The sequence below is a fragment of the Zonotrichia leucophrys genome, chromosome 4 (assembly GCF_028769735.1).
Source record: "Zonotrichia leucophrys gambelii isolate GWCS_2022_RI chromosome 4, RI_Zleu_2.0, whole genome shotgun sequence".
In the NCBI taxonomy this organism is placed as follows: Eukaryota; Metazoa; Chordata; class Aves; order Passeriformes; family Passerellidae; genus Zonotrichia; species Zonotrichia leucophrys.
This window is the reverse complement of record NC_088173.1, coordinates 66763265-66782069: the sequence shown is the minus strand read 5'-3', so window position 1 is coordinate 66782069 and position 18805 is coordinate 66763265. Positions and strand designations below refer to the sequence as shown.

Here is an 18805-nt window from a genome sequence, read left to right as displayed (position 1 = left end):
AATGATGCACTTGGGGCCTTAATAACCATGTTTAGTCACAAAGAGAAAAACCAGCTACAAAATACTTTCTCTAAAAACTAGGCTACAGGGGATTTTGCTGTTTCAAAGCCACACCAGCCATCCTTTAATGTGCCTCTGTGTGTTTTGGCTCTGCCTGCACCCAGGCTGGGGAGCCTGGCCATGGAGGAGCAGCCCTGATCGATTTTTGAGGCTGGTTTTGGGGTGACTTGGGGACCCTGTGCAGCAGCAGAGCTGGTCAGGGTAAAGCAGCACAGCCAAAGGCGGCCTCACCTCCTCCCAGCCCCAGTGCTCAGTGGTGGGTTTGGGGAGACACAGGGCAAATTTCAAAGGGAGGAGTTCCCGGGCTCCAGCAGAGGCATCCTGGGGCTCTCACCGAGAGCTGGCACAGACGTGCCAAAGGGAACGCGTTTGAAAAATCACACCCACCACCCATTTAACAAAACACAACCAAACACCAAAAAGCACCAGCAGCAACGACAAAACCCCACCTCCTACATTCAGCTTGATGAGAGCTAGAAATACACCAAATTGCGAGGCAGGCAGGTGACAGCTGCTCTCTCCTTTCATGCCCACATCGAGCTGTGGCCCTGCAGCCCCACTCGTGTCAGCCCTCCCGGCTGGGGCTGGGGGCAGGTGGGACCCCCGGGCACATCCATGCCAGCTGAGAGCCGATTCCAGCTCCCCAGAGAGATTCACCCGCTGGTGTGGCTGGCAGGGCTCCTCTCCAGGCTGTGTCCAGACCTGTCCAAGGCCAGAGCTGTGTCCATGAAATCTCTCATGCCCGGGGGATGCTCGGAGCTGCCCCCATGACCTGCGGGCACAGGACCAGCCCAACCCTTCCCTCTCCATTCAGATTGAAGGGTCACCCCCCCAGGGTGACACAGCTGTCCCCAGAGTGCAGCAGGTCCCCCACAGCATGTGCTGGCAGGGCTGGAGGTACCCCAGGGGCAGCACACTTCTCCCTCCATGCAGAAGCATTCTGGGGCATGCAGCTTGCACCAAAAAACCCCTTATGGTTTGTCCTAAATATAACCATGGCAGACTCTGCCAGGCTTCAGCTCCACTTGCATGAAAAACACTTGCAAGGCTTGAAGCAGCTCTGGTTTGTCTACCTTCTGCCCCAGGGCCTGAGTGAAAAGGGAGGGTGGAATCCAATAGCATGTTGTGCATAAAAAGATTATGCCAAAGATAACCTTATTGCTAATAATAACCCTGGAATCTATCCTGTGAATAGGCCCTATTGAATGCTCGAACACAGGCATTCCTCGGTTAGGTTTTTCTGCCTACAAATATTTCACTCGAGTCTTTAAATACTAATCACAGAATTCAGACGAGGGGGTTTTTATCTTCAAAGTGCTGCAGCGAAAAAAAAAATTAAAATTAATTCATTAATCAAGTATAATTAAAGGGTATAAAAGATGCCTTTTTCCAGAGCAGGGAGCCAACCAACGCAGCGTGAAGCCACCGTGGGGACTCCAAGCATCTTTCCCACCGCGAACGTGATTTTCCCGGAGCGGTGCCCGGGCAGTAGCTGTGCTTGTTCCCAGCAGCTCTGCTCAAGCTGTCTTCCTGACATGTGTTAGGCTGTATGTCTGCCACGCAGGAAATAGGGTTTGAAGCTCACAGCCAGGAGCAAAAGCTGAGATTGAAGCTTTAATGAAGCTGGGATTGAGTGGCTAGGGTGGTTCAGTGAAGCAGTAAATGCAAACACATTATCACCTGAGAACTTGCTCCAATTTCACACCAATTAACTAGGAATGAGAGAGGAGGGCTGGGGCTGGCTGCAGAGATGGCTGATAATCCTGTGAATGGGCAGAAATGGCTCGAACGCAGACGCGCTTGTGCCAAAACGAGTTTGTTAGATAACGCCAGTCCCGGTAATTTTGTCTTTGGGAGGGAGCATGTCATTACTGGAGCTGCTTTTATTAGCAAATATTAAAAACATTTGCCGAAATACAGTTGCCCGTGAGGGAAGCAGGGGTGGAAAAAGTAATAAAGCAATAGCTGATTATTTTATTCCTCTGCCAATGCGTCATATCGCAGGGGAAGGGAAGGGAAAAGGGGAGAGGGAGGGCCAAAGTCGGCAGCTCATGGAGGGGAATATCCCATCCTCGAGGAGCCCCTCAGGATGCTCAGTTCTGGATTTCAGGTGGGTTTGGCTTCTAATCCACTGCCAGCAGATGTAGGTCTGAACAGGTCCCCAGAGCTCACCTTGGCACCAGCGACGGGGCCCATCCCCGTCCCCTCCACCCAGGAGCCAGCTCACCTTCACTGCACTTTAATATTTGAGTTCTTCCAAATTTTTTCCCTGCCGTGATTATTTTCATCTTAGGAGTTTGAGTGGAAGAAAGGCAGCACTTTAGGGGAAGTGCTGTTAAATGGATTTCCATGGATTGAATGCTAAAACAAATCCCACCCTCGGGGCCCCACATCACCCCTCCAGTTACTCCAGTTTCAGTGTCTGGGAGCAACCAGCCAGATCCTCCAGATCCACACCAGCCATGAGACATCCTGCAACCAAGAGGCTGCACCGGAGCAAACTCTTGGATGCAAATAAAATCTTGTTTTTATTTTAAAAAGCATCAGTGATTAAAAAGTTACTGCAAGTGCAAAGGCAAGAACGCCCTGCTGGGTTTTGTGGTGACACAAGGGGCTGGAGAAGATCTCAGGAGAAATCCTGTGCTGTGTGGTGAATCCTGGGGAAGGTCTGTGCCCCAAGAGGGGTCCTCAGTGTTCCCCCAGCTCTTCTGTGGCGAGGCAGCTTCCAGGAAGTTGTGTTATTCCTGAGAGCTGCCTGCCCTGCCCTCCAGCAGGGAGCTCGAACACAATAATTGCAAGAAAGGTGCAAACAGAGGAAAAGCAGTGACTGCAATCCTCTCACTCAATATTGAATTACTCCAGGCTACGGGAGGGACAGAGATATCTCCCATTAAGATCAGGAAAGTGTTTTCTCCGGTGATGAAATCTGGATAGCCAGCAAGGGACCAGGACAAACCATAATATAGTAAAAAACCCAAATATTGTCCACCTCACTAAGAGCCAAGGAGAGTGCTGGGGCTGGCTGCTGCTCCTCATCTCCAAGCAAGGTGGGCACTCTGCTCCTTACCCCATCTGAGCCTGACTTTGAGCACCCTGCTCACTTCAGGTCCTCATTCCCTTCTGAACAGATGCGGGAAGGAGGAAAAAGCTGCAGCCTAAGTGAGCAAGGGTCAGTAAGTGCAGAGCCAGGTGCTGGAGGACTCTTTCCCCAGGGCAGGTGGGGTGGGGGGCAGGGGGACACCTTGTTCCAGTCGTTCCAGCCATGGGAAGCGGGGATCTGTGGCATTCCCTGCTTCTGGCATGCAAACCACTCTCCCAAGCAGGAAAAACACTTCCAAGTGGCAGATATCCCATTCCATACACAACGGTGCTCCCGAGCCCCGGTGCAAATCCACAGGGCTCTTCCTGTCCGTGCTCTGCAGCCTGTAATTATCTTAAAGGCAACAATTAAAACTATTGAAACACATGTGATGGGTTTAGGGAGCAGAGCTTGGCTAATCCCCACAAGCATCCCGGAGGAGCGGAAGCCAGGCGTTCCCAGGGCGCTGGGCTGGGCTGGGCAGGGCAGGGCAGGTGGGGACCAAGGGAGATGCAGGGCACCAAGGCCAGGGTGAGGAGGGGGCAGCAGCCTGGGCACTGTGGGGAGTCCCCCGGGTGGCACTGAGCAGGCTGGGGGAGCTGCAGGAGGGTCCCCCTGCTCCTCACCTCGACCATTCCCAGGGTGGCACAGAGTCAGTGACAGAACCATCCTCAAAACTTGTTAAATTCTAATTGCAAACGTCAACACCAAAATATTTCGTCTTCTTTTTCCCGTGTCAGTCCAGGAATTAGCACAGTGAGTCCTGCTCCATTCCTTATGTTAGATACCAAAATAAAGCCATGCTCACACACAGCCCCTTCTCCCTTTCCCACTTCTTTTACTGCAGCATCGTGCTGCTGTTTCATTTCCTGAGCAAAAAATTCTGCAAATACCTGTCATGCTCTACTTGAGGTGTCCCAAGGCAAGAGCAACGAGATGAATAGTGAGGAATTGCACAAAACATCACTGACCTGTGCTCATCACTTATTAATTGATTTGTTTTTCGGGAATCATTAGTTTTGCTATTTTTCTGAAAGCACCACCCTCCTGGAGCCACGTTATGTGGGATTTTCTGCTCTGCTTTCTTTAAGAATTGGTTTCTAACCTGCCCTAAAAGTGCTGAACCAGCTTTGGGAGCCTGAAAATGCAGGGAACTACAGAGCAAAAAAGAGAACACAAACTCTTTGTTCTCAGTATCTCGTGATCTTAAAGTGCTCGGGGTGATCTCAGGGGTGTCAGGGCAAGGACAGAGGCACACAGGGCAGCTGCTCACTCGTCTTTTCCAGCCCTCTTGTTCTGCTTTTCATCTCCCCCATAACACCTTTTTTTTTTTTTGATATGGTGTTGTAAATATTCCTAGAATTTGAAAAATTTCTACATTTCCTTCGTTTTCCCAAAATTGAAACACAATTTTAACCATTTGAGCTAAAAGTGAGTAATTTTCCCTTTAAAAAACCTTTTTTAAGGCTCTTTTTATTTCAGTTTCTGCTCAAAAGAAGCTCACATTTGCTGAAAAGAAAAAAATCTTTTGATTCAATACAAACAAATTCAAACTCCTTTTTAATTAAGCATTTAATTTCTGAATGCTTACTTTTTTTTTCTCCTTTTTTTCATCCCATTTCTCCCCCTTTCTCATTTTTAAAATGCAAATAATTGAGAAAAAAATCCCTTCTGAGCCACTTCTGTTGCTGCTGCCACCAACAGCCCCAAAGATGCTCCCAGCCCCATGCTCCCCTCACCAGGGAAGGAGTCTCAGAGTGTCCCAGACCCCTTCTTGTGTTCCCAATTCTCTGTGGATACCAATCCAGCTGCATCAAAATCACAGGACAGCCATGGGGCTGAATGAAGACAGAAAAACCCATTGCAAATCCAGCCTTGACAGGACCCCAAAAGGGCTGGGGCTGTTTTATGAACTGTGTCAGGAGCTATCAAGGCAGAGGAGCATCACCCTGGGTGACCAAAGTGCTGCACTGCCCCAAATCGAGGATCCCCTCACAGGCAATGTGTCTGTCTTATATCCTTTGTGTATTTATTACACAAATTCTACACATCTCAGGTTATAAATTACTCACGTGCATAATTAAAGGTTTCCATTCACAAACAAACAAAACAAAACAAAAACATATGCAGCTGTTGAACACAGAAACTTTTCCCTCATGGGCCATCTCTGACCAAGGCATCCTCTGAGTGAGCTGCATCTTCCCCCACCACTCTCATAAGCTGCACAGCAGCCAGCCATTGTATTTCCATGTATTTATTGAGTTAAAGCAGTATTTTAGGTAAGTGAAGCCCAGTTGCCTTTAAGGGCAGAAAAAATTTGGGCTTAGGTGTCATTCAGTGTTGTGGTCAAATGGGAAATTTTATTTGGTGGTTGCTTTCCATCACGTGAGTGTCTGACATTTTATTTGCATTTCTAGAGGGCTTTAGTGTATTTTAAGATGGCAAAAAGAGAGGGCAGCAGGGCTGGGGGGAAGCTCCAGCAGCACACCCTGATTTGGGAGATTAATAATGACCAGATGAGAAGCACAGGGACGGGGATTTACAGCAGTGTCTGGTTTTTCACAGCAAGAGTGAAAAAAACTGGGGAAAGCAAGAAACAAGTAGGCATGGAGAGAGAGGCATGGAATCCTATCTCCAGCTACTCAGATCAAAATGTTCATAAGGCAACGAGTTTCTTCTGGGCATGATGAATGCATCAGGAGGATGTTCAGCAGCCTGTGTAGCCCAGAGATCAAACAAAGTGATCTCCTCTGCCTTTTAAATGTATGAAGCTGAGAGATCTTAAGGGCAAATAAACGTACTTTGATTGCAGGGCTGAGATCTTGGAAGTCACATTCCTTTAATTTCCTTGGGCTGGTTGCCTTCCCTGTGAAGGACATGCACAGGGTAGTGAGTTTTCAATGGAAACTGGTTTTGCCTCATTTTCCACTTCTCTCCTGTTACAAGGAAAGAAGTGCAGAGCTCCAGAGGCCTACCTGCCTCTTCCTATGCAGACAGAAAGGGCTGGGTGTCTGTTTTTAATTACAGCCTGAAAGAACTGCATTTAAAAGACAACAGAAAGCTATTTAATTAATACTTATCATTAGCACACATAGGAATGCCTAGCAGCAAATTGCAACAACAAAGCAATTCCTTTTTACTTTTTTTTCCTTGCACTTTGGATAAATTCAAAAAAATAAGAGTAAACAAATGGTTTGCACCACGTCTGAGATGACATTTTACAGAGTGAGAGTAGTGGGAGTGTAGGTATCACCCTAGGAGAGCAGAGATGTCTGAGCAGCCTTCTCCATCTCCAGTTTTTCCATCTCCAGCTCTCTTGGCCAAGAAGCTTATCTTCATCCATCCATCTATCTATCCTTCTATCTCAGCATTTACACCGGGCTCATCCCCATGTCTGAGCGCCTACTTGTCTTCATACCTGTCCATAAATTACATGAGGGCCCCAGGGCATTATAAATAATAATTCAGCTCCCAAACCTTCAGAACACTGTTTTAAAGCATTGGCTTATAATTCACCACCTTGTGGGCTCCTCCCAGCTCATAAATGGAGCAGAAGGACGTGACAGCCCAGTCAGTGGGGTAATTGCCCAGAGATCAATTCATTGGGTGGCCACGAGCTGGAAGATGGGGATGGACATTGTGACAAAGCTCAGGGGAAGGCTGGACTGCTCTCATGGGAAAAAGAATCCTCACCCACAGCTCCTTTGGGATTTTATATTCCTCTCAATTTTATTTCAGGCAGAGCAGCAGTCAGCCAGTCATCCCATGTCCCCCTTTAGTGAATAGATCTCTTAATGGAACTCTTAGTGATTGGAGTGTTGAACCACAGCACGGCTCTGCTGGCAGATGAAGCCCCCATAGGGCACAGAGGCAGATGGCTTAGAGGGCAGATCCCACCTGCAGTCCAACAGATCCCAAACCACACCAGGACAGGCCCCCAGTCCCTTGTTGGACACACCAACTACAGGTGAGTTTGGCTCAGGACAGCAAGTTGCTTTGGTACATGTGAGTTATTGAGGAGAAACTCCAGCTGAGCTATGACCGTGTTCCTCTATCTCAACACATTCCATCTCCATCCTAAGACATTACTTTCTACTTGAGGTAGGAGTTGGGAACATGTCCCAGCCATGTCTTTCAGTGTCCCCATGGAGTGTGGTCACCAGTTTGTGGGCATCACTATCTCCTGGGTCACCTGTCAGACAGGCCTGGGGTCAGGGACCCGAAACTGGAATTTTTGCTGCAGAAAAGCAAGAGCAGGTGATGTATGAGATCAATTATTTGACAAGCCTGTCCTGGGTTTGTGATCAGCTCGGGAAAGTGCAGGACTGAAATACCATCAACCCCAGGAACACGTGAAGCTGCCAGAGCCTGCAGCCACCCATCAGTGCTGGGTGAGGAGGTGCCACTTTTTGTGTGACTTTCCTCCCTCCATTTCCCATCTTTCCATCAAACCTTCCCTCTCAGACAGAGACCCAAGGATGAGCAGGCAGAGCCCCAAGCACCAGTTCTGGGGACAGAGTGGGAACTCCAGTGTGAGAGTGGCCATGGATGCCATGGTCCCTGAGCAGGCTGGCACAAAGCACACCCAGGGGCCAGGTTCACTCCCACATCCCAGGCACCAGGCTGGCACACATGGCTGTGCACTGCCCTCTCTGGGAGCACAGCCCCTCTGCAAGCCAAGCCTGTCTTGCTCCCTCTGCCTTGGCTCCAGGCATGGAACAGGCTTTTCCTGCTGTTCTTCTGCTCCAGAGATCTCAGAGAGGGCTTCATAGTGTCCTGTCCTAAAAAAAGGTCTGATTTGGGCTGGGGGAGATGTAGCATCCTCACCCCATAAGGTATCCTCAGGGATGGTTGAGAATTAAACTCCTTTTCACCCTGCAATGAGGCTGGACCCTTTACTCATCCTACTGCTTGAGGGCACTGGGATGGGAGCATGGAATGCATTTGTCACGCTTTCTGCTTGCAAAACACACCAGGATTTTGGCAGGCTGCAAGTCCAGCCCCACTCACCCCATCCTTCACAGTGCTCCCCAGTGAGGGCTTGGGGTCTTGCCAGCCAGGTTTGCAACCAACTGCAGAACTGGGTGCAATTTTGGGCCTCTCCCCTCTCACAAGGTGTCCTGAGATATGATTAAGGGCTAAATTGCAACTGGGCCTGGCTGAGAACCACAAGATTTGGGGAGGCAGCTGTTAAGGGCAGTGGAGTCCAATGAATATAACACCTGCATCAATGAAAGGGGGAACTGATCATGGGGGTCAAAATGGATTGGGAAGTTTCTTACTGCCACCCCCAGAGATGTGCTGACCACCCCCAGTGCAAAGCCATGCTTTGGGGGAGGGTTATTTGTGGGGATGAAGGTGCTGCTTAAGTAAGAGGTATTTTGATGGTTTGGCTCTTAAAGAAGGGTGAATGATGGCCTCATGAAACATCATTCCTGGACCCCACCTCCCAGCTGCTCAATCCCTGCAAGTAGAGCTGCTAGCATCAAAAACATCCAAGCGCTGTGTGGTTTTTACATCACTCTCAGCTAAGCTGTTTCCCTCACCCCCGTTAATTGGGATGGGGCAGCCTCAGCCCCCACCCTGGAGGAGGCACAGGTCCCTCCTCTCCTGCAGGGTTTCGGTGGGATGGAAGGAGGTGGCACAGAGCCAGCTGTGCCAGGGGGAGCCAAGGAAAAGGCTGCCTGGGTGCCAGCAAGGCAGCCTGCAGCCCAGGCCAAGCTTCCCACTCTTCCCGCACATTCTGCAACGTCCCAAGCTGAATCACTTCACAGAATTTACTTTTACCCTGTTAAATGCCACTAAACCTTCAAATTAATCCTCCCATTACAGGACTTCCTTTGATGTCAAAGGGGGAATTTTTTTTTTGATGGCAAAGGGGGATTTTTCCCCCCTGGTATAATTATTCCTATTTTTCTTCCCCCTTTTTTTAGGCACAAGAGATTCCTGCCAGATGCATGACTTGTGGAGGCAGCTCCCACACAAGGTATTTATGTATTTATATGTATATGATGAGAACGTGGTATTGAAAGACCTGAAGTTTCAGGCAGAAGATAAAGGGAATTTCCCATTTCCTACTTGTTACAGTGGAAGTTGCCTGGGAAGAGTCTGAAGCAGGACTAGGACAAAAGCTGTGAGATACAGCACTGGAAAACAGCTCTTTAAGAGAAACTTGTCCAGGGAAAACATCTGCTATTTAACACTATCATAGAGCAAGTTTCAATGCCTGGAACAATCCCTGGCACTGCTTAAATTACAGGAATGGGTAAAGTGGATCCACTCCACTCTTGTATGTGTTTCCTATTGAGCATCTTTGGTGCTATTGGGATTGCTGGGCTGAACATCCCAGCACAGAGCCAGGATCACTGGATAATGCTCAAGGAGCAGGCAGATGTGGGTAGTGTAATGACAGCTTTCTGTAAGAGCCAGTAATGATGGAACAGCCAGGTTTACTCAGAGTTTTAATCAGGTTTTATGATTTATTAGGAAAAAGGGATACAATTGCAGTGCTCTTTACTGAAAATGTTATGAAATTGTCAATATAATTGAACTCTTTACTGAAAATGTTATGAGATAGTCCAATTAGACAGGGAAGTGAATTCTTGCTAATACATCATTGCATGGAGACTCCCAGCATAAGACAGGGCTTTTCTGGGAGAGGAGAATGAGCCCTGGGACCCTGTCCAGCTGAGCCCAGAGGTCATGTCTGTGTGACTACCTGCCCTGGGGTGCAGAGTGACCCGCCTGTGCCTCCCACTGCTGTGTCACAGCTTCAATCCGGCCCCGGAGCACCTGTGCCCAGTCCTGTCCCCGCTCCAGGGGAGTGGATCTGGTCTCCATTGCTGTCAGGGCAGAGATTTCAGGGGGGATCTGGGGAGCCAGGCCAGCTCGGAGAATGGCATCCTGAAATTTGGCTGCAGAGGCTGGAGCCAAGCAACACCGGGGGATGCTGGAAAGGAAAGACAAGCAAAGGAAACTTATGGTGTGAGTGAGCTGAGGGCTGGAGATGCTGCAGGAGCAAGGGGATAGTGATGGTCCAGTCCCTAATGCTCCTGACCACGGCTGTCCCTACCTGTGTGGCTGTGAGTAGTGGTAGTGAGCAGCCACGGCAGAGTGGGGGCACAGCAGGTACTGGTTCTCCTCCCAGCAGCGCCGCATGGCTCCCACAATGTCCTGGTCAGAGGCTGAGCACGATCCCAGGGTCTCAGAGAGCTGTGGGGAAACAGGGAGGGTCACACAGGGCACCACCCCCCAGCTGGCTTTAGAGCAGGTGCAAATAGAGAGGCTGGAGGATGGGTTTCCCCAGAGACTGAAGGAAAAGGCGTTGCAGTATTTTACAGAAAGAGTGGTCAAATGCTGGAATCATCTACCCAGGGAGGTGGTGGAGTCACCATCCCTCGAAGAGTTTAAAAAAAGACTGGATGTGGCACTTGGTGCCATGATCTAGTTGAGGTGTTAGAACATGGGTTGGACTCAATGATCTTAAAGGTCTCTTCCAACCTAGAAATTGTGATTCTGTGATTCTGTGCTGCTGCAGCTGGAGGATGAGGCACTGCTGGAATAAACCCCAGGGATGGAGTGTGGGCAAGGGGTTTCCATCCACAGGTGCTGTGAGAGTGGGAGGGCTCAGCTCCTCACCTCTGCACTGCTGTTTCCATGCTCTGAGGGAGTTTCTGAGCACTTTGAAATCCACCTCAGTGCAACAGTTCTTTTTGCTTTTAATAATAAAATTGTTTTGTATTTATGTTTCTGCAGCACAAGCAGGAGTGGGCACTGGGCAAAGGCTGCTCTGTGAGGGAGAGCACATCAGAAACTGGACAGGAAAATGCAGGATTTTGTACCTGTCCCTCTTAGAACTCACATCTTTTGTTTTCTCTTGTACCTCTCTCTGCTTTGTGTTTATGCTCCCCTTTGCTGTAACAGCAAGGCTGAATTGCACCAAACTCAGCAGACCCACTCCCAAACATCCAATCTGTGCCAGCATCCACTGTACAATGCCTCAGTGCATGGCCAAGGATAGGCCAATTTCATATGCTACCTAAATAACTGCAGGTAATTTTAAACTTACTTTGGTGAAGAAGAGAGACCATTCTTTAAAAAAAAAAAAAGGGGGGGGGTAGTATCTCCATGCACACACATTGATATAAAACTGTTCTGGAGTCACACTTAAATTTTTGGTTGCATATTCTCCATTATGATTTTTTTTATTCTGAAAATGAATTGAAAATACCTGGTAGCAATAATCTTACACACACACACAGGCACAGTGTTGTTTGGGTGAGGAACTGACCTTTCTGTGCAAATCCTCTGGCAGCTTCAGCCTTTTTGAGATGTTGAATTGCTCCATCAGAGTTTTTATCAGGCGGCCATCAGAGCCCGAGAGCAGCCAGAGGATCCTCTCCACATTGTAAGGCTCCTGGGAAAACATGGCAAAAGGTGAGGAAATTCAAATGGGGGGAGCATCCTTGTGGATTCTCTGATGTCTCATTAGGGCTGAGGTCCTACCACTGAGTTTTTCTTGGTGGAAATCAGGGTGGGCCTTTTGTCTTCTCTTTGCTCACCTACATCCCAGGACAAGTCTTTGGGAACACAATGTCTTTTGAACCTCTGACCTGTCAGAGCAGTCTGGCAGTGACCATCAGATTAAAACAGAAAATGAAGGGATGGCTGATGAATCAACAGCTTGACCACATCTGTACCATCACTGTGAGGAGCCCAGGCTAATAACACACTGTGTATTGGAGAACCAGACACATCCAGCTGTTTACTCAGTGTTGCAGATGCTGCTGTGAGTCACCCAGCTCCTGCATGACTTAATCAGACACCCAGCTGGCTGCAGGGCTGGCTGATAATCTCCCTGAATTCACAGGGCACATATAGGGCCTGACTGGCCTGTATGGCTGTGGAGCAATCAGCATTGCAACACTGCAGCAGAACTCTGTGCAAGACCATACAGGAGGGTCCCAAACCAATTTCTCTGCCCTGCCTCATTCCTGCACATTTACAAGCCCCAAGAAATATTCATCCAGGTGGTTTGGCTGAGATACCTTGTAGGGACAGACAGGACAAGGACACCAATTTACAGAGTCCTCATCTCACCTCCTGGGCTCAAGTTTGGATAAACTCTTCATAACTTTTAGCAGCTGACAGCGCCTGTGACCTTTTGTCACTCCATCATGTCCTACCTTGTCAAGTCATCAGGACTTACTCAGCCTTTTGTGTCCTTATCAGGGTGTCTTATGGGCTCAGTTCTGTTCTTCATCTTCCCACCATCATCTCCCAGAGCCTCCAGCCTCTAATCTTCAGTCTAGTCTGGGTGTAGCCTGCCCTTTGCTCTGGGCTGTCCCCTGTTTTAGGCTGTCCTGGTCAGTGTGCCTGGACTTCCATGACCTGCTCCTGGGTGCTCCTGACACCCTTTCTCCTGTCCTTCTTTCTGCTGTTCCCACATCCTTCCCACATCTTCCCACATTTCCCCTTCACCCTCCATCCCACCAGCCTTACAGTTTCCATTACAGAACACTGTGGTGACATCAGTAAGTTGAACTGGGCCAGGGCACTGCTGCAAGTACCAGCCTCACTACCTAAGTAAGGCTTTTGCTTCTGTCCCACACCACCAGAGCTCTCCAGGAGAATGCTGGGGCCCCGTTTGGAGGCCAGGTCATGCTGGGGACAAAGTCTTGGAGTGTGGATATGAGCTCTGTGGCTCTTCCTGACCTCAGGGACAAAGAACAGCCCCTGCTTGGCTGCAAAAGCTCAGTGTCTGCTGGGATCGTCCTGGGATTGCTCCTTGCAAGGCTCATCCACACCAGACTTTCTGCTTCACCTTCAACTCTTCAGGCAGCATCTAACAGGAAAGTTTTCTCTGCCTTATCTTAGTCTGCAGAAGCAGCAACCTAAAGAGGCTGTGCACTCTCCATCTTTGAAGGTTTCCAACACCCAAATGGACAAAGCCCTGAGCAATCCCACTTGACCTCAAGGCTGAATCTGCTTTAAACAAGTCCCAACCAGAGACCTCCTGAATTCCCCTCCAGAACAAATGCTCTCTTTAGCTATGGGAATATTTGCATGGATGCTTCAGATGTGAGGGAACAGTGACATCCCATGCAGCCATGGAGAGGGATGTGCAGAGGGATTCATTCATTTAGCTCCTCAGGAACCTCAGAAAATCTCCTCACCTGACTCTGCCCCCAAGATCCCAAAATCTGGCACTTGCTGACCAGTGCTACTGAAGGGAGATGGACTGAAGAGGAACCCAGTTACCCCTGGAGCTCTGAGGAGCCCCACAAGTTCCTGGCTCAGGAGGAAAGCCAAGCTGCAGAGCACAGCCTGGTGACAGAGGCACAGGGACTTAGTGACTGCAAAGCATGGCAGTGCCTCCAGACTGCCAGGTCCTCCCAGTGTGTTTGAACAGCTTTTGGAAAATCCAGGTAGCTTCAGGCCACAGAGATACAACACCAAGGGTTTCCCACTTTGATCACTTGTTTGGAAGCAGATCCAATCCCTGGGGATCCCAGGGTGGGAATGAAAGGGGAGGTGTGTGCTTCCAGGTGTTTGGTTTCTGTACCTCCATGGCTTTTCTTTCTGAGGCCTTTCCCTGCCTGCTGGGACTTGTTTTGCTCTGAGCAAGCTGCAGGCAGCCATGAACAAGGCATTTCTTCTGGACTTCTCCACCTCCTTCCTAGTCTCTCCTCTTGCTCTTTGTGGAGCTTTTCAGAAGCATCAACAAAACCCTCAAGACATGATGGCATTTTTTGTTCTCTAGTTGTCCCATGTTGTAGAAATGTCCCTGTCTTGCTAAGTTTGCATACAACAATCCCCAGAAATCCAAAACTCAACAACAAAGATCAGAAAGTCAGACCCTGAGAAGTGAAAGAGAAGGAGTTTGATCTACCTCAGCCCAGCAGTCTGTAGCATAAATGGTCAATAGGAGTCACACCTCTGAATGCATCATTGGGTGGCAGAATTTTACAGGTAGAACAGAGTACAAGATTAAAAAAAAAAACAGCAATATTTTCTATTTTTGCATTTTGGCCAGTTCACTACATACCTGGATATCCATGGCTGAAGCTAAGGTAGCCTTCACGCTCTCTGCCAGTGAGAAATCTCCATGTTGAACAGTCCTGTGAATGATGTCATTGCTGTTCACCACAGTAACAAGTCGAATTGGGAGACCCATTTTCTGGGCAATACAGCCAGCTAGGGAAAAAAAGTCAAAAAAATGCATGAGTGCTCGATAAAGAAATATGTGAAGGAGATTTAGCAAAGAAGTCATCATACAAATTGATTGAGCATCTAGTTCAGAAGCAGGCAGAAATTATATTCCCTAGCAGACTCTGAGATATCTGACTTCAGGGGCTTGGTAGAGCACAGATTATAAAATCCAGGGATGCAATGCTCCACCTGCCACTGAACACAGACCCTTGCTCATCTTCACTTTTGCTGGTGGACAGGCAGGGGGCAGAGGGTTCAGGCAGCTGACAGACAAGCAGGAGAGATGAAGATTTTGGGCTTTTGCCTCTCTGATGGCAGTCCAGAAGGGCAGTGAATATATAAAATCCTTTATTGCTTTCATAAGACAGTTCTACACCTATTTTGGGACTGAGGCAATCAAGGACTCTCATTTAGAAGGCCAGATTATGCAATTAAGAGTGGTTGTCCTGACCATGCATTACCATGCAAACCAGAGAGGACCAGGCAGGACTCCACACCTCTGTTAATGTCTCACTTAAGAAATCAGAGCCACAGCATTTTCCCTCTTTTCTGCATCAAACACATTCTATCCTCTCCCAATGTGCCCATCCTCAAGATAGTTACAGTCATCATCAAAGAGTGGTTTGGGTTTTTCTGCACCTTGCAAATCATCAGTGACACCTAAATTGAGTAATAACCATACATGAGTAATAAAATATAAGTGGTTCTGAAGAAATCCTACCAGAGAGTGGGTGTTTTAATAAATAGCAATACCCAGTATCTGCAAAGTGCTTTTGGTCCATAGATCAGAGCATTCTCTCTCTCTTATCTAACCCATCTCTTTTTCCCTTTACCCGTGATATTTCCTCCTCCTCCCGTTGGCACAACAATTTCCACCATGGGCAGCTGGGTGGTATCCAGGGATGGGGCACACTGAAAGTAGGCATAGAAGTAGTGGGCAATCTGCACCATAATCCTGGACCAATTGACAGAATTCAAGCTCATCACGTTGTATTTTCCAGCAAAATCAACATCAGCAAACAGTTCCTTGATGGGCTCATCGATTTCATCGCTGTTCCCATGAGCTGTCAAAAGGAGAAAGGAAAGATTAGATCTGGCAGCAGCAGTGCATCAGGCACGAGGTGTTTCTGCTCAGAAATAGGGCTGGTCTCAAGCCCTGGGGTTTGCTGTGGCCAGGAGCTGCCCATCTGCCCTGAGGGCTGCAAGAACCAGGGCCTGAGTGGCACCCTGTGGATGTCAGGTGGTTTCTGCAGACACAGCACTCTGGGCTGCTGCTTCTACCAAAGATAAACCTGCCAGGAAGGCAAATGCTGCATCCCCTTGTGAGATGCCAAGGTGAGACCAGGCTGAGCAGAGGAGTCCATGGGAACTCAAGCAGCTCAAGCACCCAGTGGTGATGCCCATCCACGGGGATGGCACGGTGGCAGGAGGTGGATCACCCATGAAGGCAAGAGGACAGAGGGAAGGGGTGGCTCCAAATCCCTTTAGTGACAAAAAATGGTGCTGAATTTAGTCCAGCCAAACACCAACCACCTGCATGGAGGCAGCTCTGATCTATGGCCAGGAGGAAAAGAAGCCTTAAACTGCTTGGTTGTCAATCTGGAGATGTTGTCTCCTGTTAGCCACATGTCTGGGCATGGTGATAGCAATGACCCAGCTGGCTGCAGCTGCTAAAGCTGCAAACCCCACTGAGCAGCTCCCTCAGACTTTTAGGGTCAAGGTTTTGACACAGCAGAGCCATAAAGTGGACATCCAAAGAGCAGTGCCAACCAGCAAAGACGTGGACGTTGTCTTCAATGACAGTGGTCATCTGCAGCTCCTGTATCTGGGTGCAGAGCCCCTTGGGCAGCAGAACAAAGATGTCCAAGTTCTTCTGCCCTCTCACGCTCTCGATGGCCGAGCTCCCCGTGTCCCCTGAAGTCCCTGTTTCAAAGTGAGGAAGCACCAAGAAAAGCAAAATATGGCTGTGTCAATCAAACCTGATCACTGCACTTTAAGAAAAAGATGTAGAGATGCACCATGAGATGTTTTTGGCCAGAGCAGCCACTCTGGCATTGCCTGGAGATTATGAGGCAATACCATCCTGGGGCATCTTTGGGGAGGGCCGTAGGATGGTGGCTCTCAAGGTGAAGGCCTGCCCAAGAACCTTACCTCCAAGGAGTTATACTCACCCACCAGGATATTGACATGCTTCTGCCTTTTCTCCAAGAAATACTGTAAAAACTGTCCTGTGCAGGACAAGGACAAGTCCTTAAATGCATATGTAACACCATGCCAGAGCTCCAAAATGTTCAGCCCATCTTTCAGCCTGGACAGATGCACAACATTCTTGTGTCTGAATCTGCTGAAGGCCTTGTCGATCAGCTCTAGAGGAAAAGTGGGTAAGTAGCCTGTTAAATGAAAGGAGTATTTTTCTGACCCATAGCTTCCTGCATCTGTGCTCTTTGTGCTCCTGGGTACCTTTCTGCACAACCAAAGGCTCTTGCAGTGACAGATACCCCAAAAGTTATTTGTGGCTATTCAGAATGAACCAGCCCATCTTCATGCTGTTTGACAGCTCTGTGCTAAGTAATCCCAGGGGACATGCCACACAATCAGAAAACGATATTAAAACATAAAATACAGGAAACCTGAGTTTTATACCAATGTGCTGCTGAGACAGAGGTTGCAGCTGCCCTCTGGTGGAAAAGATAGCTCATAACTGTTAAAAACATTTAAAAATACACATCAAGGCAAGCGTGAAGCAGCAGGGAGACCCAGCAGTGAGCAGAGCCACAACATCAGCTTGCTGTTGTCACCAGAACCCTTATTTTTAAACAAGGGATACCTTCTCCATTAGTGCCAGCAAGGTGACAAAGGAGAGCAGGCTACAGAAAGGAGCAGGCAACGGGCAGCAGGCTCCTTCTCTAGAGGGCTGTGAAGAGGATGGGAAAGGCAGACAGATGCATCCAGACCCCGCAAATCCTTGTCCACATCCCCACGGGCAGCTCCCCACTCAGCTCACCACTGAGCACATTCCGTGGGACCAGCTCGGCCGGGACGAAGAGGGAGCACAGCTCCTTCACCAGCTCAGGGTAGGAGAGGCTGCTCCACCTTCGCAGGGTGTCCCTGTCCAGCGAGGGGATGCGCTGGGGCATGAAGAGACCCCCATCGGGGGCATAGCCAGAGAAAAGGGCTCCCTCGAAGTCCACGGCCCCCGTGCCTCCCCGTGTGCTGATGTACTCCATGGCTGCTGGGGAGGCACCACAATCACTGCCAGCAACACAAAGCTGTTACACAAACCTCACACCAGGAACAGGCTCTCAGCCCAAAACAACTCCCTCCAAAACCTCCCCTGTGAGCAGACAGAACTCCCCAGGGGACAAACCACCTCCTCCCACAGGGAGCCGGAGCAGCCGGGGTCAGTGCAGGGCACTCGGCATTTTGCAGAAGGTGGAAAGGCTGCCTGGGATTTATGCCAAGGTCGGAGCCTCCTTGTCCGGCTTTCCCTCCACCCTGCCCGGGGAGACATTCCCGTCTGAGGAAAAGCCCTGACGGCGCACAAGTCGCCGCAGAAGCACGTCATGAACCTTTTGTGGGCTGTTTGCAAAAGCTGGAGCTTTAAATTAAAAAAGAGATCGCTACGTTTTCAGAGCAGGCTGATTTTGTTCAAAGGGGTTAAACTAAGGACAGGATTTGACGCAGCGTAGGAAGGGCTGAGCTAAATCCTCCGGACCGGCGCAAATGCCGCCGGCGCTGCTGGGAGCGGCCCGGTCTCCCCCTGCCCCTGTGCCCGGCCCCGCTGTGCCCGCCCGGCTGTGCCCCCCTCAGGCAGCGCTGCCCCCTCAGAGCAGCTCAGCACGGCGGGGAAGTGCCCAAAGAAGCTGCGGCCACCGCTTCCAGCCCGGCCACCCTTTGCTCTTGTGCTCACGGAAAAATTGTCCCCTCACCGGTGTTCCCGGTGCCGCGGCAGAGACGGGCGGCAGCAAGCCTGGAATGGGGATAAGCGGGAGAGACGGAGCTCGGCTGCTTCTGCCGGTGCCAGGAGCCGGGACAAGGGGCAGCAGGTGCGAGCTGCAGCGAGGGGGAAATCGGGTTAAATATTAGGAGACCGCTTTTAACCAGAGGGTGATCAGGCACAGGGCATGGAGACCTTGTGGTCTCTTGTGTAACCCGGGAGACATTCCGACTTCGAGCGGGGAAACATGGAGAGACCTGATTAATTAAACCATGAGTTTGGAATTAAATTTGCGATTGAAGCTGCTTAAAGAAGGGTTTGAGTCAGGAAACTCCAGAAGTCCCTTGCAGCACAATCAGTCTGGAACTCAGCTCTGCTCAGCCTCCCAACACCTCTGTCACATCAGTGGGGAAACTGAGGCACAGGGGAGGGAGGAGAGACATGGGAGGCATTGAGCAAAAAAATCCAGTTGTTCGTAGGGAAGGGCTGTGCATCCCTTTGCTGCTTTTTATTTTAAT

At 49.5% G+C, this 18805-nt stretch overlaps 1 protein-coding gene across 6 annotated transcripts; it reads right to left on the bottom strand.

The window, feature by feature from the left end:
* Positions 1 to 9590: 9590 nt before the first annotated feature.
* THNSL2 (threonine synthase like 2) lies at positions 9591 to 18499 on the bottom strand. Of its 6 annotated transcripts, none has more exons than XM_064712443.1 (9): positions 18280 to 18499; positions 17355 to 17602; positions 16522 to 16716; positions 16121 to 16273; positions 15184 to 15414; positions 14187 to 14335; positions 11430 to 11555; positions 10212 to 10351; positions 9591 to 10088 (listed from the first exon to the last, which is right to left on the bottom strand). In XM_064712443.1, the coding sequence occupies exons 2-9, from the start codon at positions 17575 to 17577 to the stop codon at positions 9854 to 9856; spliced, it is 1452 nt and encodes a 483-aa protein (XP_064568513.1). In that variant the 5' UTR covers positions 17578 to 17602; positions 18280 to 18499; the 3' UTR covers positions 9591 to 9853. The 6 variants fall into 6 exon arrangements, with proteins under 6 accessions (XP_064568513.1, XP_064568519.1, XP_064568515.1 ...); XM_064712449.1 differs by having other exon boundaries at positions 17355 to 17579; positions 18280 to 18294; XM_064712445.1 differs by lacking the exon at positions 18280 to 18499 and adding an exon at positions 17920 to 18022.
* Between the last annotated feature and the right edge of the window lie 306 nt (positions 18500 to 18805).

Excerpts from the sequence above, each read along its gene's own strand:
- THNSL2 (XM_064712443.1), bottom strand. The coding sequence starts at position 17,577 with ATGGAGTACATCAGCACACGGGGAGGCACGGGGGCCGTGGACTTCGAG. Across the intron at positions 16,274-16,521 it reads GCATGTCAATATCCTGGTGG|GGACTTCAGGGGACACGGGG; the intron begins GTGAGTATAACT and ends ACTTTGAAACAG. Across the intron at positions 15,415-16,120 it reads CAACGTCCACGTCTTTGCTG|CTCATGGGAACAGCGATGAA; the intron begins GTTGGCACTGCT and ends TCCTTTTGACAG.